Source organism: Tribolium castaneum, chromosome 5 (genome assembly GCF_031307605.1).
Source record: "Tribolium castaneum strain GA2 chromosome 5, icTriCast1.1, whole genome shotgun sequence".
In the NCBI taxonomy this organism is placed as follows: domain Eukaryota; kingdom Metazoa; phylum Arthropoda; class Insecta; order Coleoptera; family Tenebrionidae; genus Tribolium; species Tribolium castaneum.
In genome coordinates, this window is record NC_087398.1 from 13,872,340 (window position 1) to 13,887,039 (window position 14,700).

The 14,700-nt window shown below is 32.5% G+C and overlaps 4 protein-coding genes across 6 annotated transcripts; 2 read left to right on the forward strand and 2 right to left on the reverse strand.

The window, feature by feature from the left end:
- Positions 1-340: 340 nt before the first annotated feature.
- Positions 341-1,541, forward strand: LOC100141641 (serine protease h103). 3 transcript variants are annotated; one of them, XM_001810108.4, is made up of 6 exons: positions 341-499; positions 545-711; positions 763-929; positions 982-1,071; positions 1,120-1,259; positions 1,310-1,541. In XM_001810108.4, the coding sequence occupies exons 1-6, from the start codon at positions 449-451 to the stop codon at positions 1,478-1,480; spliced, it is 786 nt and encodes a 261-aa protein (XP_001810160.1). In that variant the 5' UTR covers positions 341-448; the 3' UTR covers positions 1,481-1,541. The 3 variants fall into 3 exon arrangements, with proteins under 3 accessions (XP_001810160.1, XP_008199319.1, XP_064212742.1); XM_008201097.3 differs by having other exon boundaries at positions 545-703; XM_064356672.1 differs by lacking the exon at positions 341-499 and having other exon boundaries at positions 578-715.
- Positions 1,542-4,361: 2,820 nt separating this feature from the next.
- On the reverse strand, positions 4,362-5,650 carry P121 (serine protease P121). Its single transcript, NM_001170771.1, has 7 exons — positions 5,466-5,650; positions 5,387-5,417; positions 5,187-5,337; positions 4,966-5,132; positions 4,828-4,917; positions 4,640-4,779; positions 4,362-4,582 (listed from the first exon to the last, which is right to left on the reverse strand). Exons 1-7 carry the CDS (start codon positions 5,505-5,507, stop codon positions 4,415-4,417), a joined length of 789 nt encoding a protein of 262 aa, NP_001164242.1. The 5' UTR covers positions 5,508-5,650; the 3' UTR covers positions 4,362-4,414.
- A 1,831-nt stretch (positions 5,651-7,481) lies between these two features.
- On the reverse strand, positions 7,482-8,628 carry LOC657916 (serine protease H120). Its single transcript, XM_964342.4, has 6 exons — positions 8,471-8,628; positions 8,275-8,425; positions 8,062-8,228; positions 7,931-8,017; positions 7,730-7,869; positions 7,482-7,681 (listed from the first exon to the last, which is right to left on the reverse strand). Exons 1-6 carry the CDS (start codon positions 8,529-8,531, stop codon positions 7,520-7,522), a joined length of 768 nt encoding a protein of 255 aa, XP_969435.1. The 5' UTR covers positions 8,532-8,628; the 3' UTR covers positions 7,482-7,519.
- Positions 8,629-8,750: 122 nt separating this feature from the next.
- LOC657754 (serine protease H105) lies at positions 8,751-14,700 on the forward strand. The gene is made up of 12 exons (XM_964196.4): positions 8,751-8,906; positions 8,957-9,126; positions 9,167-9,333; positions 9,383-9,472; positions 9,524-9,663; positions 9,715-9,879; positions 13,511-13,634; positions 13,680-13,830; positions 13,880-14,040; positions 14,089-14,175; positions 14,229-14,368; positions 14,417-14,700. Exons 1-12 carry the CDS (start codon positions 8,829-8,831, stop codon positions 14,579-14,581), a joined length of 1,638 nt encoding a protein of 545 aa, XP_969289.3. The 5' UTR covers positions 8,751-8,828; the 3' UTR covers positions 14,582-14,700.

Consider the following 14,700-nt stretch of genomic DNA (forward strand, 5'->3'; position numbering starts at 1 on the left):
AAGAGAACAGAAAGTGGACAGCAGAGAGTAGAGAGTAGAGAGTAAAAAGTAGAGAACAGTGATCAATAATTACATAGATTATAATTATTAGTATAATATTATAATAATAATTATTATAATAAGAGATTATAATTTTAATTATAATTTTAAATAATTTTTCAACAGATTATTTGTGTATTTTTTTTTCAACACTGAAGAGAAAATAAAAGATAGTTGCTCATATTTTTTATCAAAAATAAGTACGTATTTAGGCCTTGTCCTCGTGATATGGGTACTCATAAAAGATAAATCTTCTAAATAGAATTACCTAAAGCCTTTTGAAGATAAATACGAACAAACAACTTCAAAAATTTTCCTAGCTAATTATGATGAGATGATTAATTGCACTCATAAACCAATAAAAAATTAGCCGGCAACTATTATTGGTGACAGTAGCAATCATCTCGCAATGTTCTTCTATATTTTGATCCTTTTCTTTGTATCATCATCAATTCAAAAGGTGATATTTTGGAAAATTAATTTGTTACAATTGCCTAGTTTTTAGGAGCTCGCCAATGGGAACGTTCGAATTATAGGAGGACATACAGCACATATCAGCCAGGTGCCTTTCGTTGCAGCTATCAATGTTGAAGGTTCCGGTTATACCTGGTTTTGTGGAGGAGCATTGTATGGAAGCCAGTGGATTATCACAGCTGGTCAATGTGTAAATGGGCAAGTTAGTAAATAAATTCCACCTCCAATTAATTATTTGCTCAATTATAGTGCCATTCTTTTCACAATTCGTTTGGGATCAATCAGTTTGACTGAACCGGACGCAAATCGTGAAACACTTTCAACTTCAACTTATTTCATACATCCTGAATTTGATCCTGAAACTTTGGAGAATGATATTGGGCTTATTAAGCTTCGAATGCCTGTTACACATACCAGTGAGAAAATTTGTAATGCATTTTCATTGTAAACTAATTTTTCTTTGTCAAGGTTACATTAAATCAATCAATTATTTGGCTTTGAACGAGCTTTGGAATAACACACATGTCTATGTGATGGGCTGGGGACAAACCAGTGATGGTATAATCAACGAAATTATTTTTCCATAATTTAATACGATTCTCTTAGACGATGGATCGTTATCAGATGATTTAAAAATGGCTTTGGTCACTACTTTGCCCAATGAAGAATGTAAGTTAACCTTCGGCAATCAAATTAAAGAAACCATGGTTTGTGTTGATGGACAATACAACGAAGGAGCCTGCCATGTACTTGCTAAAAGGTTTATTTTATTTTATTATTTATTTTCTCGTTTCAGGGTGATACTGGAAGTCCACTGATACTTCTGCACCCTCGTGGTATAACAGAACACGTAGGAATTTCAAGTTTTGTAAGCTTTAACGGGTGTGAGACTCCAGAACCGTCTGGCTATACAAGGACTTACCCTTATAATGACTGGATTAATAATATTACAAAGAGTAATGACTGAAAACTTAAAAATGTATTCTCATGTTATATTAGTGCAATAAAGAGATTTGATATAAATTGAATATTTAGTTCTATAATTTTATATCCCATTTTAGTTTATAATAGAATTGCAACAGCGCATTTGAATTTTTTGGAGTGAAAAATAAAGCACAAATTGACGGCTTCTGTATAAAAAAGAATTCTGTGGTAAACTAAATTTCAGCGACACATTTTGAGCTAAGAAAACCCACCGGAAACTTTCAATTTGTGCTCCATTTTACTCAAAAAAATGCAAATGCGCTGTTGCAAAATTCTACTATGAAATAAAATTGGATATACGTTAATTTAACATTCACTTAATCGTCGAGTAGAGAGCAGAAAGCAGAGAGTAGAGAATAGAGAGCAGAGAACAAAGAGAAAGTAGAGAGAAGAAAGTAGAGAATTGAGAGTAGAGAGTAGAGGGTAGAGAAGAAAGCAGAGAATAGAGAGTAGAAAGTAGAGAGTAGAGAATATAGAGTAGAGAGTAAAGAACAAAGAGTAGAGAACAGAGAACAGAAAGTATAGAGTTGAAAACAAAAAGTAAAGAACAGAAAGTAGAGTATACTCATTTGCGTTTGTTATTGCATATCTTTTTTCTCTATTACGTTTGGCATTAAAAATTGAATTCTCACAGATAGCGTACTACGTGCTCTGAGATGGAAGTTTGAGAATTTAGATATGTGCCAAATGTCAAACAAAAAATGTGGTTCGGACCTAGAGTACTAGTTCTTGTTCGGTTTTAGATCAGTTGCTCTAAATTATCCGTCACCTTTAAAATCTATCTATTAAATCTACGGAGAATAATCATGAATGCACCCAAAGAATAGAAAGCAGAGAACAGAGAGTAGAGTGCTAAGAGTAGGGAGTAGAGAGCAGAGAGCAGAGATAAGTGAGTAGAGAATAGAGAGTAGAGAGTAGCAAGTAGAGAGTAAATAACAGAGAGTATAAAGTAGAGAGTAGAGAGTAGAGAGTAGAGAGCAATAACAGAGAGCAGAAATAAGTGAGTAGAGAATAGAGTAGAGAGTAGCAAGTAGAGAGTAAATAACAGAGAGTATAGAGTAGAGAGTAGAGAGTAGAGAGTAGAGAGTAGAGAGTAGAGAGTAGTGAGTAGATAGTAGAGAACAGAGAGTAGAGAACAAAAAGTAGTAGAAATCAGAGAGAAAGTAGAGAAAAGAAAGTAGAGAATTGAGAGTAGAGAACAGAGAGTAGAGAGCAGAGAAGAGAGCAGAGAACAGAGCAGAGAACAGATCAGAGAACAAAGCAGAGAACAGAGAACAGAGAGTAAAGCATAGAGAATAGAGAGCTAAGAGTAGAGAGTGGTGAGCAGGAACAGAGAGCATAAAACAGAGAGTAGAGAATATAGAATAGAAAGTAGAGAACAGAGAGTAGAGAGTAGAGAGTAGAAAGTAGAGAGTAGAGAGTAGAGAGCAGAGCGCAGAGCGCAGAGAGTAGAGAGTAGAGAGTAGAGTGTAGAGAGTAGAGAGTAGAGAGTAGAGAGTAAAGAGTAGAGAGTAGAGAGTAGAGAGTAGAGAGTAAAGAGTAGAGAGTAGAGAGTAGAGAGTAGAGAGTAGAGAGTAGAGAGTAGAGCGTAGAGAGTAGAGAGTAGATAGTAGATAGTACAAAATAGATACCAGAGAACAAAGAGTAGTAGAAAGCAAAGAGAAACTTGGAAAAAGAAAGTAGAGAATAGAGAGTAGAAAGTAGAGAGCAAAGAAAAGAGCAGAGAACAGAAAACAGAAAGCAGAGTATAGAGAATAGAGAGTTAAGAGTAAAGAGTAGAGAATGGAGAGCAGGAGCAGAGAGCATAAAACAAAGAGCTAATTTTTTTAGCTCATTTGAAAGAGGAAACTTAAATCTTTCCTATGGTGTTTTTAAATTTCTAAAATAGAGAGTAAAGAGTAGAGAGTAGAGAGTAAAATGTAGGGAGTGGAGAGTAGATAGTAGATGGTAGAGAATAGAAACTAGAGAACTGAGATTAGAGAACAACAAAGAATAGTAGAGAGAAGAAAGTAGAAAATAGAAAGTAGAGAATAGAAAATAACGAGCTAAGAGTAGAGAGTAGAGTGCAGAGGGTAGAGAGCAGATGGTAGAAAGCAGAAAATAGAGAGCAAAAGCAGAGAGCATAAAACAGAAAGTAGAGAATATAGAGTAAAAAGTAGAGAGTAGAGAGTATAGGTTTAGAGTATAGAGTAGAGGATAGAGAATAGAGAATAGAGAATAGAAAATAGAAAATAGAAAAGAAAAATAAAATATAAATATAAATAAATAAATAAATAAATATGCAAACTTTGTGGGGGCAAAGTCTAGTCGAAAACTATTCAACTCAAAACTCCTAAAAAAATATAAAAATATATAAAAAATATTAAACAATAATAAAAATAAAACAAATAATATAAATAACTTCAGAAAGGTACAAATAGAAAACTTAAAACAAAGGAAGAAGCAAAAGAGTAGAATAGAGAGTAGAAAGCAGATAAGAGAGCAGAGAACAGAGAGTAGAGAGCAGAAAATAGAGAGCAGCAAATAGAGAATACAGGGCATAGAGCAGAGAGCAGAGAGTAGGCAGTAGAGAGTAGAGAGTAGAGAGTAGAGAGTAGAGAACAGTGAGCAGAGAGTGCGAGAGTAGTAAGAAGAGCGTAGACAGTAGGGAGTTTAAAGTAGACCAAAGACTAAAAGTATTCACATTTTAGTACTTTGGTTCAATTCAAATATACACATTAAAATAATCTAGAAGACATATTTGAATATGTTTAGTTTGATCCAAGAGCTGATGTTAAAACAAAAATATTTAAAACCTGGCTTGGCTTAATTTCTGATCATATCGTTGTTGGATAAGTTTTTAATAAAATCTCAAATACCACGGATACAAAGACATGTTTCCATAACTTTATTAATCTCAGTTTTAGATCTTAAAAATTTACACAATGTTGGTAACATTTCTTATCCAGTCCCTGTATGGGAAAACTCTTGTAAATCCAGAGGGATCAGTAGATTCACATCCATTTTCGCTTAAAAAGCTTCCCACACCTACAATGAGGGTATGACCACCACCAACGTTTTGGATTAGAGGACTTCCACTGTCACCCTTAAAATTTTAATAACAAATATTGAACTAAGACACACATTACCCGATTTAACTTACCCTGCAAATCCCTTCATTGTAATTTCCAGAAACGCAAACCATGTTTTCTGTAATTCTAGAACCAAAGACCAGTTTACATTCATCATTTGTCAATGCACTTAACTGGACATAACGCAAGTGATTTGTGACACCAGCATGTTCTGAAAATTACTAATAAGTTAATTTTTGTGTTGAGGGTATAACGTTACCATCATCGATCTGTCCCCACCCAAAGGTTGTAACAGGAGCTCCTCCAGGCAAGTCTGCGATGGGGAAGAAGCTGGTGGGCTTAATGTAGTCTGAAATAAAACCAATCAGAAAAAAATTAATCACTTTGAAAAACTTACCAGAGAATGTTATGGCCATTCTGAACATGATAAGCCCAATGTCGTGTTCCAGGGTAGTCCTGTTGTACAACGGGTGAATTACGTGATTATCTGTGGTCAACATGATTCTGTTAGGATCATGGTCTTGCAAAGTAGTGGAACCCAAATAAACAATGGTAGAAACGGCCCTACATACATTAATAAATGACTTTTTATAAAAATAATTAAAATCACCACATTACCCATCGACGCAATGACCGGCAGTCAAAACCCACAAATTGCTAAGAAGAGCTCCGCCACAGAAAGTGGTACTAAGTTCTTTTTTGATATAAATTGCAGCAGCGTATGGAAATTGACCAGCTTTTGCTTCGTCTCCTCCAATGATACGAGGTGCTAAACAAGAGAAGTAATAAGGAATTTAAATAAAATAACAATTTTTTACCGATGTGTTTTTGGGTGGATGGGGCCAACACCTAGAAGTAAACATGTTAATGTGGCTTTAGTTGTTTTGATTTTATTACCGCCAAGAGGAGTCCCAAAGAAATTGCCGCCGAAATCTTCATGTTGACCTAATGTGATTAAAAAATGTTTTGTTTGTCTTTATATAGCGTGTTAATCCTAATTTAGGTTCCTTTTTTATCTTATCGATTTTTACAAATTCACTTTGATGAGTACTTTTTGGATTAACTGTATTGTTTTGTTTTCCTGTGAAATAAACGAAACACTTTCGAATGAGCTACGAAAATTTAATTAATAATGAAGTACCTGCCCACTTGTGAAATATTTTCAAATCTTGATATTACGTATTAGATATATCTAAAGGGTTTTATCGTGCCATTCGTGCTTATATTCTATTTGTTTTACAGACACTGCAGGACATAAAAATGATTCAGTACTTATTGTGGTTTAAAGTTCATGTGATTTTAATCTCGCAAGATGATAATTTTTAAGTAGAGAATTTGTAAATTAGGCCGCTATAAATGGATTCCTTTTGTTTTGGAAAGTGTTTTTTTATTTCCATTCTTCTCAACTGGAAATTCTTTGGTACTTCATTATGTTAATTCTTACGTTAATAAAATTCTTTTCTGAAAGTATACGAAATATGGGACCAAGCAAGTTATACTGTAAATTTGAACCTTCTGACTGCTGCAAACTACCAATAAATTAATGTGCCCTTTTTTTAAGATTGGTTTTCTTTCTTGCCTTTGCCTAATTTTCGAATTGTCTTTATCTTTTTTTTAAGTTTTTTTTAAGTTATTTTTGGTTTCATCATATTCAGGATTGACAACTGTTAAATTGCAAGCCCACTATGATTTTTTGATGATTAAAAATTGATTATAAAACAGGTTTTTTTAATGGCAATCAAAAAATTATTTCTTTTACAGACTTTTATTAACATCTTCTAATAACTATCTATTACAATTTTTGAAATAATCGCAAAAAACAGAATTTTAGCTCATTATTTTCATTTTTATTCAAGTCAACTTTCGAAAAATACAATAAAATTTTGCTATTCATTAAAGGAAATGTTTCGATTTGTTTCCATTTTTATTCAAGAAGTTCAAAATTCGTTGGCAGACTGGACTGAGTTACTTTACGCAATTCACTAAGTTAGAATAAACCATAATTAAATATTATTGTTTTACTGCTTATTTGATAATGAACCATGTAAAAACTAAATAAAAATTGAAGTTTGAAAATGGTTGACCATTTTGCAAAGTCTAATTGACTAACTCTAAAAATTACGAAGTAAAATCCGTTTTTTGTGTTTTTTTTCAAAAACTGTAAAAAAATTGGTGTAGGACGTATTAATAAAGGTCACTATAAATATCGATATTCATTCAGATGCCGTTAAGAAATTAGGGTCGTTTCATTGGGAAAAAACATTTGATAACCATTTTGAAAAAATCATACTAGCCATAAATTTTGACAGTTGACAATTTTGAAAATTCTAGAAGACTCTTGGACTTTTGGTTATTAAACACAAAAAAAATTATTCTCTTATTGCAAAAGGTTCAAAGACTGTGATATCTTAGGTAAACCTTATCAAATGAAAATTTTAACAAAAAAATTGACACATGTCAAAAACTATGACAGATAAGTACTCACAACTTGAGTAAATTTTACACGGCTTGAGAAGGTGAATTCAAAAATGCACAAGAAATGAGTATTTACTATTTAAAATTTCAAAGTTGGCTTCAATTTTTTTTAATTTTGGAAGCTCAGCCATTTTTAAAATAATTTAATTGAACTTGGAATAGTCGATTTGGATCGTATACAAAATTTTAAAGCTCTAGCTATATTAGAAGTGAAATAGTTTCTAATGTAGGCCATAAAAAACCATCCTGTATTTATGCTTCAGCTTCAAACAATACAGCAGCAATCCATCATCCATAAAACAGTAAATAACCTGAGATTACTGGATAAAGCTTCCTGTCGGCTTAATGTTATTGATAATGCAATTAGATAACAATAAATTTATTGGCAAATGCGCACAATAAAAATTGTGGAAAATTTGTCAAAACATAAAACAAAACTTTTAGCATTTATGGTTTTATTGTCATTCTCTTTAAATTTATGATATTTTGGTAACATTCTTAATCCACTCAAGAGAATTGTACGTCCTTTCGTACCCTGAAGGATCTATACTTTCACACCCATTAAAACTTAGGAAACTTGCAACTCCTATATGAATAAAAGTTCCATTTGGTTGAACTAAGGGACCCCCAATGTCCCCCTAAAATATTTATTACGATATTGCCAAAAATTAAAATGCGAAACTCACAATACAAGTGCCTTCATTAAATGCACCTAAAGCACAAACCATATTGTCTGTAATTTGGTTACCGTATGTGTATTTGCAGTGTTCGTTGGGCAAAGTCACCACAGTTACTTTGCGCAATACATCAACAGGTCCCGAATGTTCTAAAAAAGAAAATTACAATTGCTTTGTGTTTTTAATGATACTCTCTAATGGTACTCTCACCATCATCAGTTTGACCCCAGCCAAGGGCCACTGCATCCGTACTGTCTTCAAGTGCATCTTTCGGCAGCGCAATTGCATTGACATAATCTACAAATCGTTTACAATTTCAACCACCTAGTTTTGTGATTTACCATTAAATGCTAGAGCTTCTGGAAGCTTAATCAAAGCAACGTTATTCTGAGCCGTTGTTGAATTAAAATCGGGATGAATCACAAAATCGGTCGCATTCACATTAACTCGGTGTTTATCAAATGTTGATAAACTCACAGAGCCTAACTGAATGTTGAAAGATTTGGCGCTAGAATATTTGATTTATTTTTGGCAAATGTGGTTGAAAGCCTTACTCATCGACGCAATGTGCAGCCGTCAAAATCCACTTTTTGTCAATAATTGCTCCACCACAGAAGTATCTGCCAAGAGAAGTGGTGGTCCAAATAGCAGCCATGAACGGAAATTCGGTATCGACAGCTTCATCTCCACCGATTATACGCACACCTAAAAAATTGTCAATTTTGGGGACTCTTTGCTAAATTGTATTACTTGGGCTTGGCTTGCACCAAATTGTGACAACACACAGTGCTACAAATATGAAAAATCTCATTGTTTATCGATGAAAGTTCGATTGTTACTAAGTGCGGTTCCTGGGTCTTTGAGAAATACAATTTTATCTTATCATTTCACGTCGGAATATTTACAAACAGTAACTAAATCAATTAGCTTGGACCTAATTTTTACTTCATACTTACTACTATTTAATTTAATACGATTTCACAGTTTTTGTAATAAGTTTGCAATTAAGTTATATCTTTACCAAATAAAAAAGTCTTGCTCTTTATTGAACACTTATCACGATAACAAGATAACAAGTCACCTTATAAACTCCAGGAAGTACTAGACGATGGTGTTTTGCGTCAAAATGCTTTACTTTGCGATTTTATGTTGTGCAACTCTTGCACTTGGGGTTCCCCTTCAGGAGGTAAGTTAACATATTGTTTATTTTTATCGATTGATTTTTCGAATTTTTAGGCAAAATCGGTCCAAATCGGAGGAAGAATAATTGGTGGTCAAAAGGCATACGCTGGACAGTTCCCCTTTCTCGCTGCTATTTATACCCATACAAAGGATGGAAGTTATTTTTGTGGGGGCGCCCTTCTGAACCAAGAATGGGTCCTGACCGCTGGGCATTGCGTTGATGGGTAATAAAATCATGAAAAGTGTTTTCCATTTTTTTCTTAGAGCTGTTTCGTTTACTGTCCATTTGGGGTCCAACACTTTGGACGGCAGCGACCCAAATCTTATCAAACTATCAACCGACACTTTTGTGTTGCATCCTGAATATGACCCAATGACTTTGAACAATGACATTGGTTTGATCAAATTTCGCATGGCTATCACATATTCCAGTAAGGTTTATCAATTCAATATGATGACAATTTTAAGTAAAAATTTCAGCTTATGTGTACCCTATACACATGTTACCCTCAGCTCCGCTATCTGATTATTCTCCACTTTTGACAATGGGTTGGGGGCAGATTAGTGACGGTAAGTTCTACTCGGATGAAGTATCTCTTATTTGATTAATGATTATTTAAGACGACTCTGGTCTTCAAAATGACGTACATTACGTCTCGGTTACAACCATTTCGAATAATGAGTGTAAAATAGTTTATGGAAACCAAATTGTTGAGACGATGGCTTGTGCCGAAGGAAATTATAATGAAGGAATTTGCTACGTAAGTGCAATTTAACAAGTGAGTTGAGTTTTGTTAATTTTAGTAATTAAGGGCGATACTGGAGGTCCATTGATTCAATATGTAAGTCGAAACCAAGTTATGCACGTTGGTGTTGCCAGTTTCTTTAGCCAGAATGGATGCGAAAGCACTGATCCTTCAGGATATACCAGAACGTACAATTATGCCAAATGGATCAGAAATATCACAGGTTTTAAATAAGTTTTTTGGTTATAAATTATACTATTAATAAGGTTAACACTTTGTTTTATTTATTACTTACTGTTCAGTTGATTCAATTTCGACTTCATTTTGAGTACTATTACGGTATACAAGAGTGTATTTTTATTATTATTAGAAAAAAAATTTTACCACATAATAAAAATCATCAACTACAATAACTTTTCTTCTTTTCTCTTGAATTTGATTCAAGAGGCTAATACAAATCGAAAGTTAAGAGTAAAAAATTTTCCAATTGTCCTTCGTAATGCTGTTTTTCCAATTATGTATTTGTGCAACATAATTCAGTAGTTGATGTTAACGATGTTGAATTTTTTTAAATCGCTCTGTCTAGTGATAAGTATTATTAATTTCCTTCGGTTCTGTATGTTTAAACTAATACGATACTACTGCACATTCGAGATTTTGTCGATATGTTAACAGCTCAGTTTTAAGTCAGATATATCTATGATGGCAGTGCCACTGCTGAAGCTAGGGCATATGCGAAAATCTTTTCAAATCGCATTGTAGCATATTTAGTGACAATAACTATGGTAAATTCGCTTTTAATAAAATTTAATGTTTTCCATTCAGACAATTTTTCACTCTTAACTTTCAATTTGTTTGAGTCTCCTGAAACAAATCTTAAAAGCACGCGTGTCAATTTTGAGACGGCCTGTATAACATTTTGAAAAATTTTTATTTATAATATTCACTTTCCTCCTTTTTTTTTGTGCAAAAGAGTCGGTCAGAGTTTAATAAATAATTGGCTTGGACTCATAGCAACAATTTTCATTGTTTTTTCAAATTGTTCAAATTGCCCGTTTCAATCACAATGAAAATAGTTTTTTATAGTAATATTTTTGTACCTATAGGCAGATACACGTTTCAATACCTATATGATTTTTTCCAAATTTTAACAGCGTTGTAGAGAATCACTGCGCTAGTTCAAATATAGAAACAAAATAAGGTTTGAGACTTCCCTACAAAGGTACATTGATTTGAAGATGCACTTCAGGTGCACTTTGAATTGATTGCGTTTTCTTCACATACAGGCTAAAAATTTCAGTGTTTATTGTTATTTTTTGTGTAGATGAGTCCCGTGTAGAACAATAGTGTAAAACAATTTCACCAAAAATTAGCTATATTTTGGAGTATAAAAATCATAAAGTTTTGTAATTTTTCTTAAAAATGAAACAAAAAGTTACAAAAATTTAAGATTTTTTAAGAATAAAGCTAATTTTTAAATTGTTTTATTTTGTTATTACCCACAATCATCTACACCATAAATAACAGTAAACACTGAAACTTTTAGCCTGCATTTGAAGAAAATGCAATTCAAATAGTGATTTTAAAATCTGATGTTTACTTCTGTGGGAAAGTCCGGAATCTTAATTTTTTTTTCTAAATTTGGACCACTGAAGTGTTTTTGAACACAGCGAATTCGTTAATTTTGAGACACTCTGTTTATTTTGTGGTAAGTGACATATATTTTTAACGGATTTGTTGCGCAAAGTAAAATTTAAGCATCGCTTGTTTTAAATTGATATAAGAACTGCAAAAGGCGACCGGATTAAAGAGATTTCTTTAAGGGCATTTCTTGAAACTCAAAATAAATCTGTTTTGTTAAAAATGTAAATATCAAACACTAGTACCAGTTTTTTAATTTTTGAGTTTTTTGTTTCTTGGGATTTCAGTTTTTTAGTTTCTTAGTTTTCCCATATTTCATATTCATTTCCTAAATTATTCAGTTTTTCGTAGTTTCACTTTTCACTATTTTTAGTTTTTCATTCTCTTAATGTTTTTATTTTGCAGTTCTATAGTTTTTTTATTTTACACTTTTTTGGTCTTTTTGTTTTTTAGAATATCAGTGTCTCAGTAGTTTTTTAGTTTTTTTTTCTTTTATTTCAGTCTATTGAGTTTTTATTTATAATTATAGTGTTTTAAGTTTTAGTGTTTCTCTTTTCCAGTTCTACAGTAACTTTAGTTTTTTGTTTTTCAATCACGCAAATTAATAGTTAAGAATTTCGAGTTCACTATTTTTAATTTTTTTGTGTTTCAGCTTTTTAGATTCTCAGCGTTAAAGTTACTTATAAAATCAGTTTTTTAAATTCCAATTTTTTTACTTTTCAGTTTTAAATTGTAGAAGTTGTTGTAGGTAATTTATATTTATCCCATTTCAGTTCATAGTAGAATTTTGCAATCGCTCATTTAAATTCAGAAACTCTCAATTTCATTCTGAAAAATGCAAATGGGTTGTTGCAGAATTTTTCTATGAACTAAAATGGAATATACTTATTAATAATACGAGTGCGCAAAACACAAGCGTTTAAGCGTTTTTGCATAAGTGTTACATTTTTTTTGTTGGAACATTTTAATTTAAAAGTTACAATGGGAATCGTGTTTTAAAATAGTGAAACCACGTTGCTATCGGAAACGTGTTTTAAAATACTGTTTATAGTGCAGGATTCAGATATTAAAAAGAACAGAAGACAGCGCCTCCGGCAGAAAATTTTTAAATGCTGTTAATCTAACTGATTTTATATTTATTTAAACCAAAGTTGTATTTTCTTAGTTAAAATAGTTATTTAACGACTGAAGCCCAATTTCTTGTACGATTAAACAAAACTTCAGTTAAATTTTTATCCCTTCGTTAGAAAATATAAAAAAATCAAATTTATTTTTTCTCCTTCTGATTGTTATCATTTCTTAAAGTTACCCTGCGTGTACGAAAGAATGAACTTTTTGAAAAAACGATGTAAGGATTTTTTACTCATTTGATTTTTGATTTTGACAAAGTCACATACAAAATATTGCTAAGCCATTCCCCAAAATCGTGTATAACCCGTATAATAAAAATAAAAAAACAACTGTTATCAAGGCAGGGTTTATTTCACATTACCAGCATTTCACACTTAATAAACATCTAGACAATTACTAAAAAATTGTTTTTTTAAATCCACGACATTACGAAGAAAGATCTTTCAGGATTTTTTTTCTATTACCTAAACGTCTTTTAAAAAAAATAAAGCAAATATTTATAACTCCAAACCAAGACGATGACAAATGACTGTTTCACGTTTCAATGCGATCCAACTCTATGTTATTATATTATTAATGTTATTATTGTGGGTGTTATGTTATAAAAATTAAAAAAGTCTGTGTAGACATTAGAAAAGTTAATTGACTATAACCGCTTTATTGGTGAAAGAGATGTTTTGGCGAAGGTAGAATAAAATAATAAGAGTATTATTTTAAGGATTGTCGGTAGCCAAAAGTTTTAATAACCAAAAAACCTTCCAAGGCGTCAAAAATCATAAAACTTTATAGCGTCTTAGCTTGGTATTAGACAGTGGCTACAAATAAATAAATTTTATGATGTGGTAGTATTGCCCCAGTTCGAAACTAATCCTACAAATACGAATTTAGTCATTTATACTGTATTGCAGCAATTTATTTATTTTTTGTCACTTGAAGGTTTGCCTGTGTTCCTTATCATTAAGATTTAGGGCATGATATTGCTTGTTTTACACTCATACATACTCGTATTATCCAGTGCATCAATTATTATTAATGTGATAATTTCCGTTAACTGCCAGAAGATTGTAAAATAATAAATGAATTAGATTAGATTAAACCGATAATCATGCGTAAAATCTGGCCATATAAAATCAATAAAGTTGAAGAAAAGCCTAGTAACAAAATGAAGGTTCTTATTTTGGCAGTTGTGCTATCCTCGGCTCTCGCCTCGCCAAGTATTCAATTAATTTAACAAAACCATTGGGTAATGTGTATTTCAGGCTTGCGTATCATCGGAGGACACGATGCAAACGCTGGTGAATTTCCCTATGCGGCAGCAATTTATGTTCAAACTTCGGATGGAACTTACTTTTGCGCTGGGGCTCTATTAAGTAACCAATGGGTTTTGACCAGCGGAAGCTGTGTTGATGGGTAAATTAACTACAAGTTAACAATAATCAGTATTCAAATTGTTTAACAGGGCTGTGTTATTCTCAATTCGAGTCGGAGCGAATGCTCTCAATTCGTCAAGTTCTGTGAAACTTACGACTGATAATTCCGTCTTGCATCCAGATTATAGCACAAATCCGCGAGATAATGATCTTGGGCTTATTAAGCTTCGCTTACCTGTTGCTTTTAATGGTATGAAATAATTTTTATTGTCAGTTTTGTATAAATTTGTGTGTTTAGATTACGTAAACGCAGCTTCGCTTCCCACCAGAGACGTGCAACCCTATGCCCTTATTACGGCAATTGGTTGGGGACAAACCAGTGATGGTCTGATACCAATTAACAATTGTAAATTTCAATTGAGAAATATTTTTTTGTAGATCATGCTGGACTTAACAACGACCTACAAGCTGTCACTTTAACAGCTTTGTCGAATGACGAATGCAAACTTGCTTTCGGTAGTCAAATTAACGCAAACATGGTCTGTGTCGATGGAAATTATAATCAAGGAACTTGCTTGGTATAAAAATTGTTGTCTTGATATTTATAACTAGAAGAATTTTTTAAGGGTGATACTGGAGGCCCATTGATTCAGCATGTCAGTGGACATATTGCCACAGTGGTTGGAGTCTCTAGTTTCATTAGCGCAAAAGGGTGCGAAAGTACTGATCCCTCGGGGTATTTCAGGACTTTTCCCTACGTTGATTGGATTAAAAATGTAACGGGGATATAGATGGGTTTTAGGATTTATAAAAAAATAATTAAAAGTTTGGTTATTGGTGTTTAATAATTTTCTAAATAATAGAATGTAAATTTTACTTGAGTGAGTTTTTAATAAAGTGATGAAGCGTT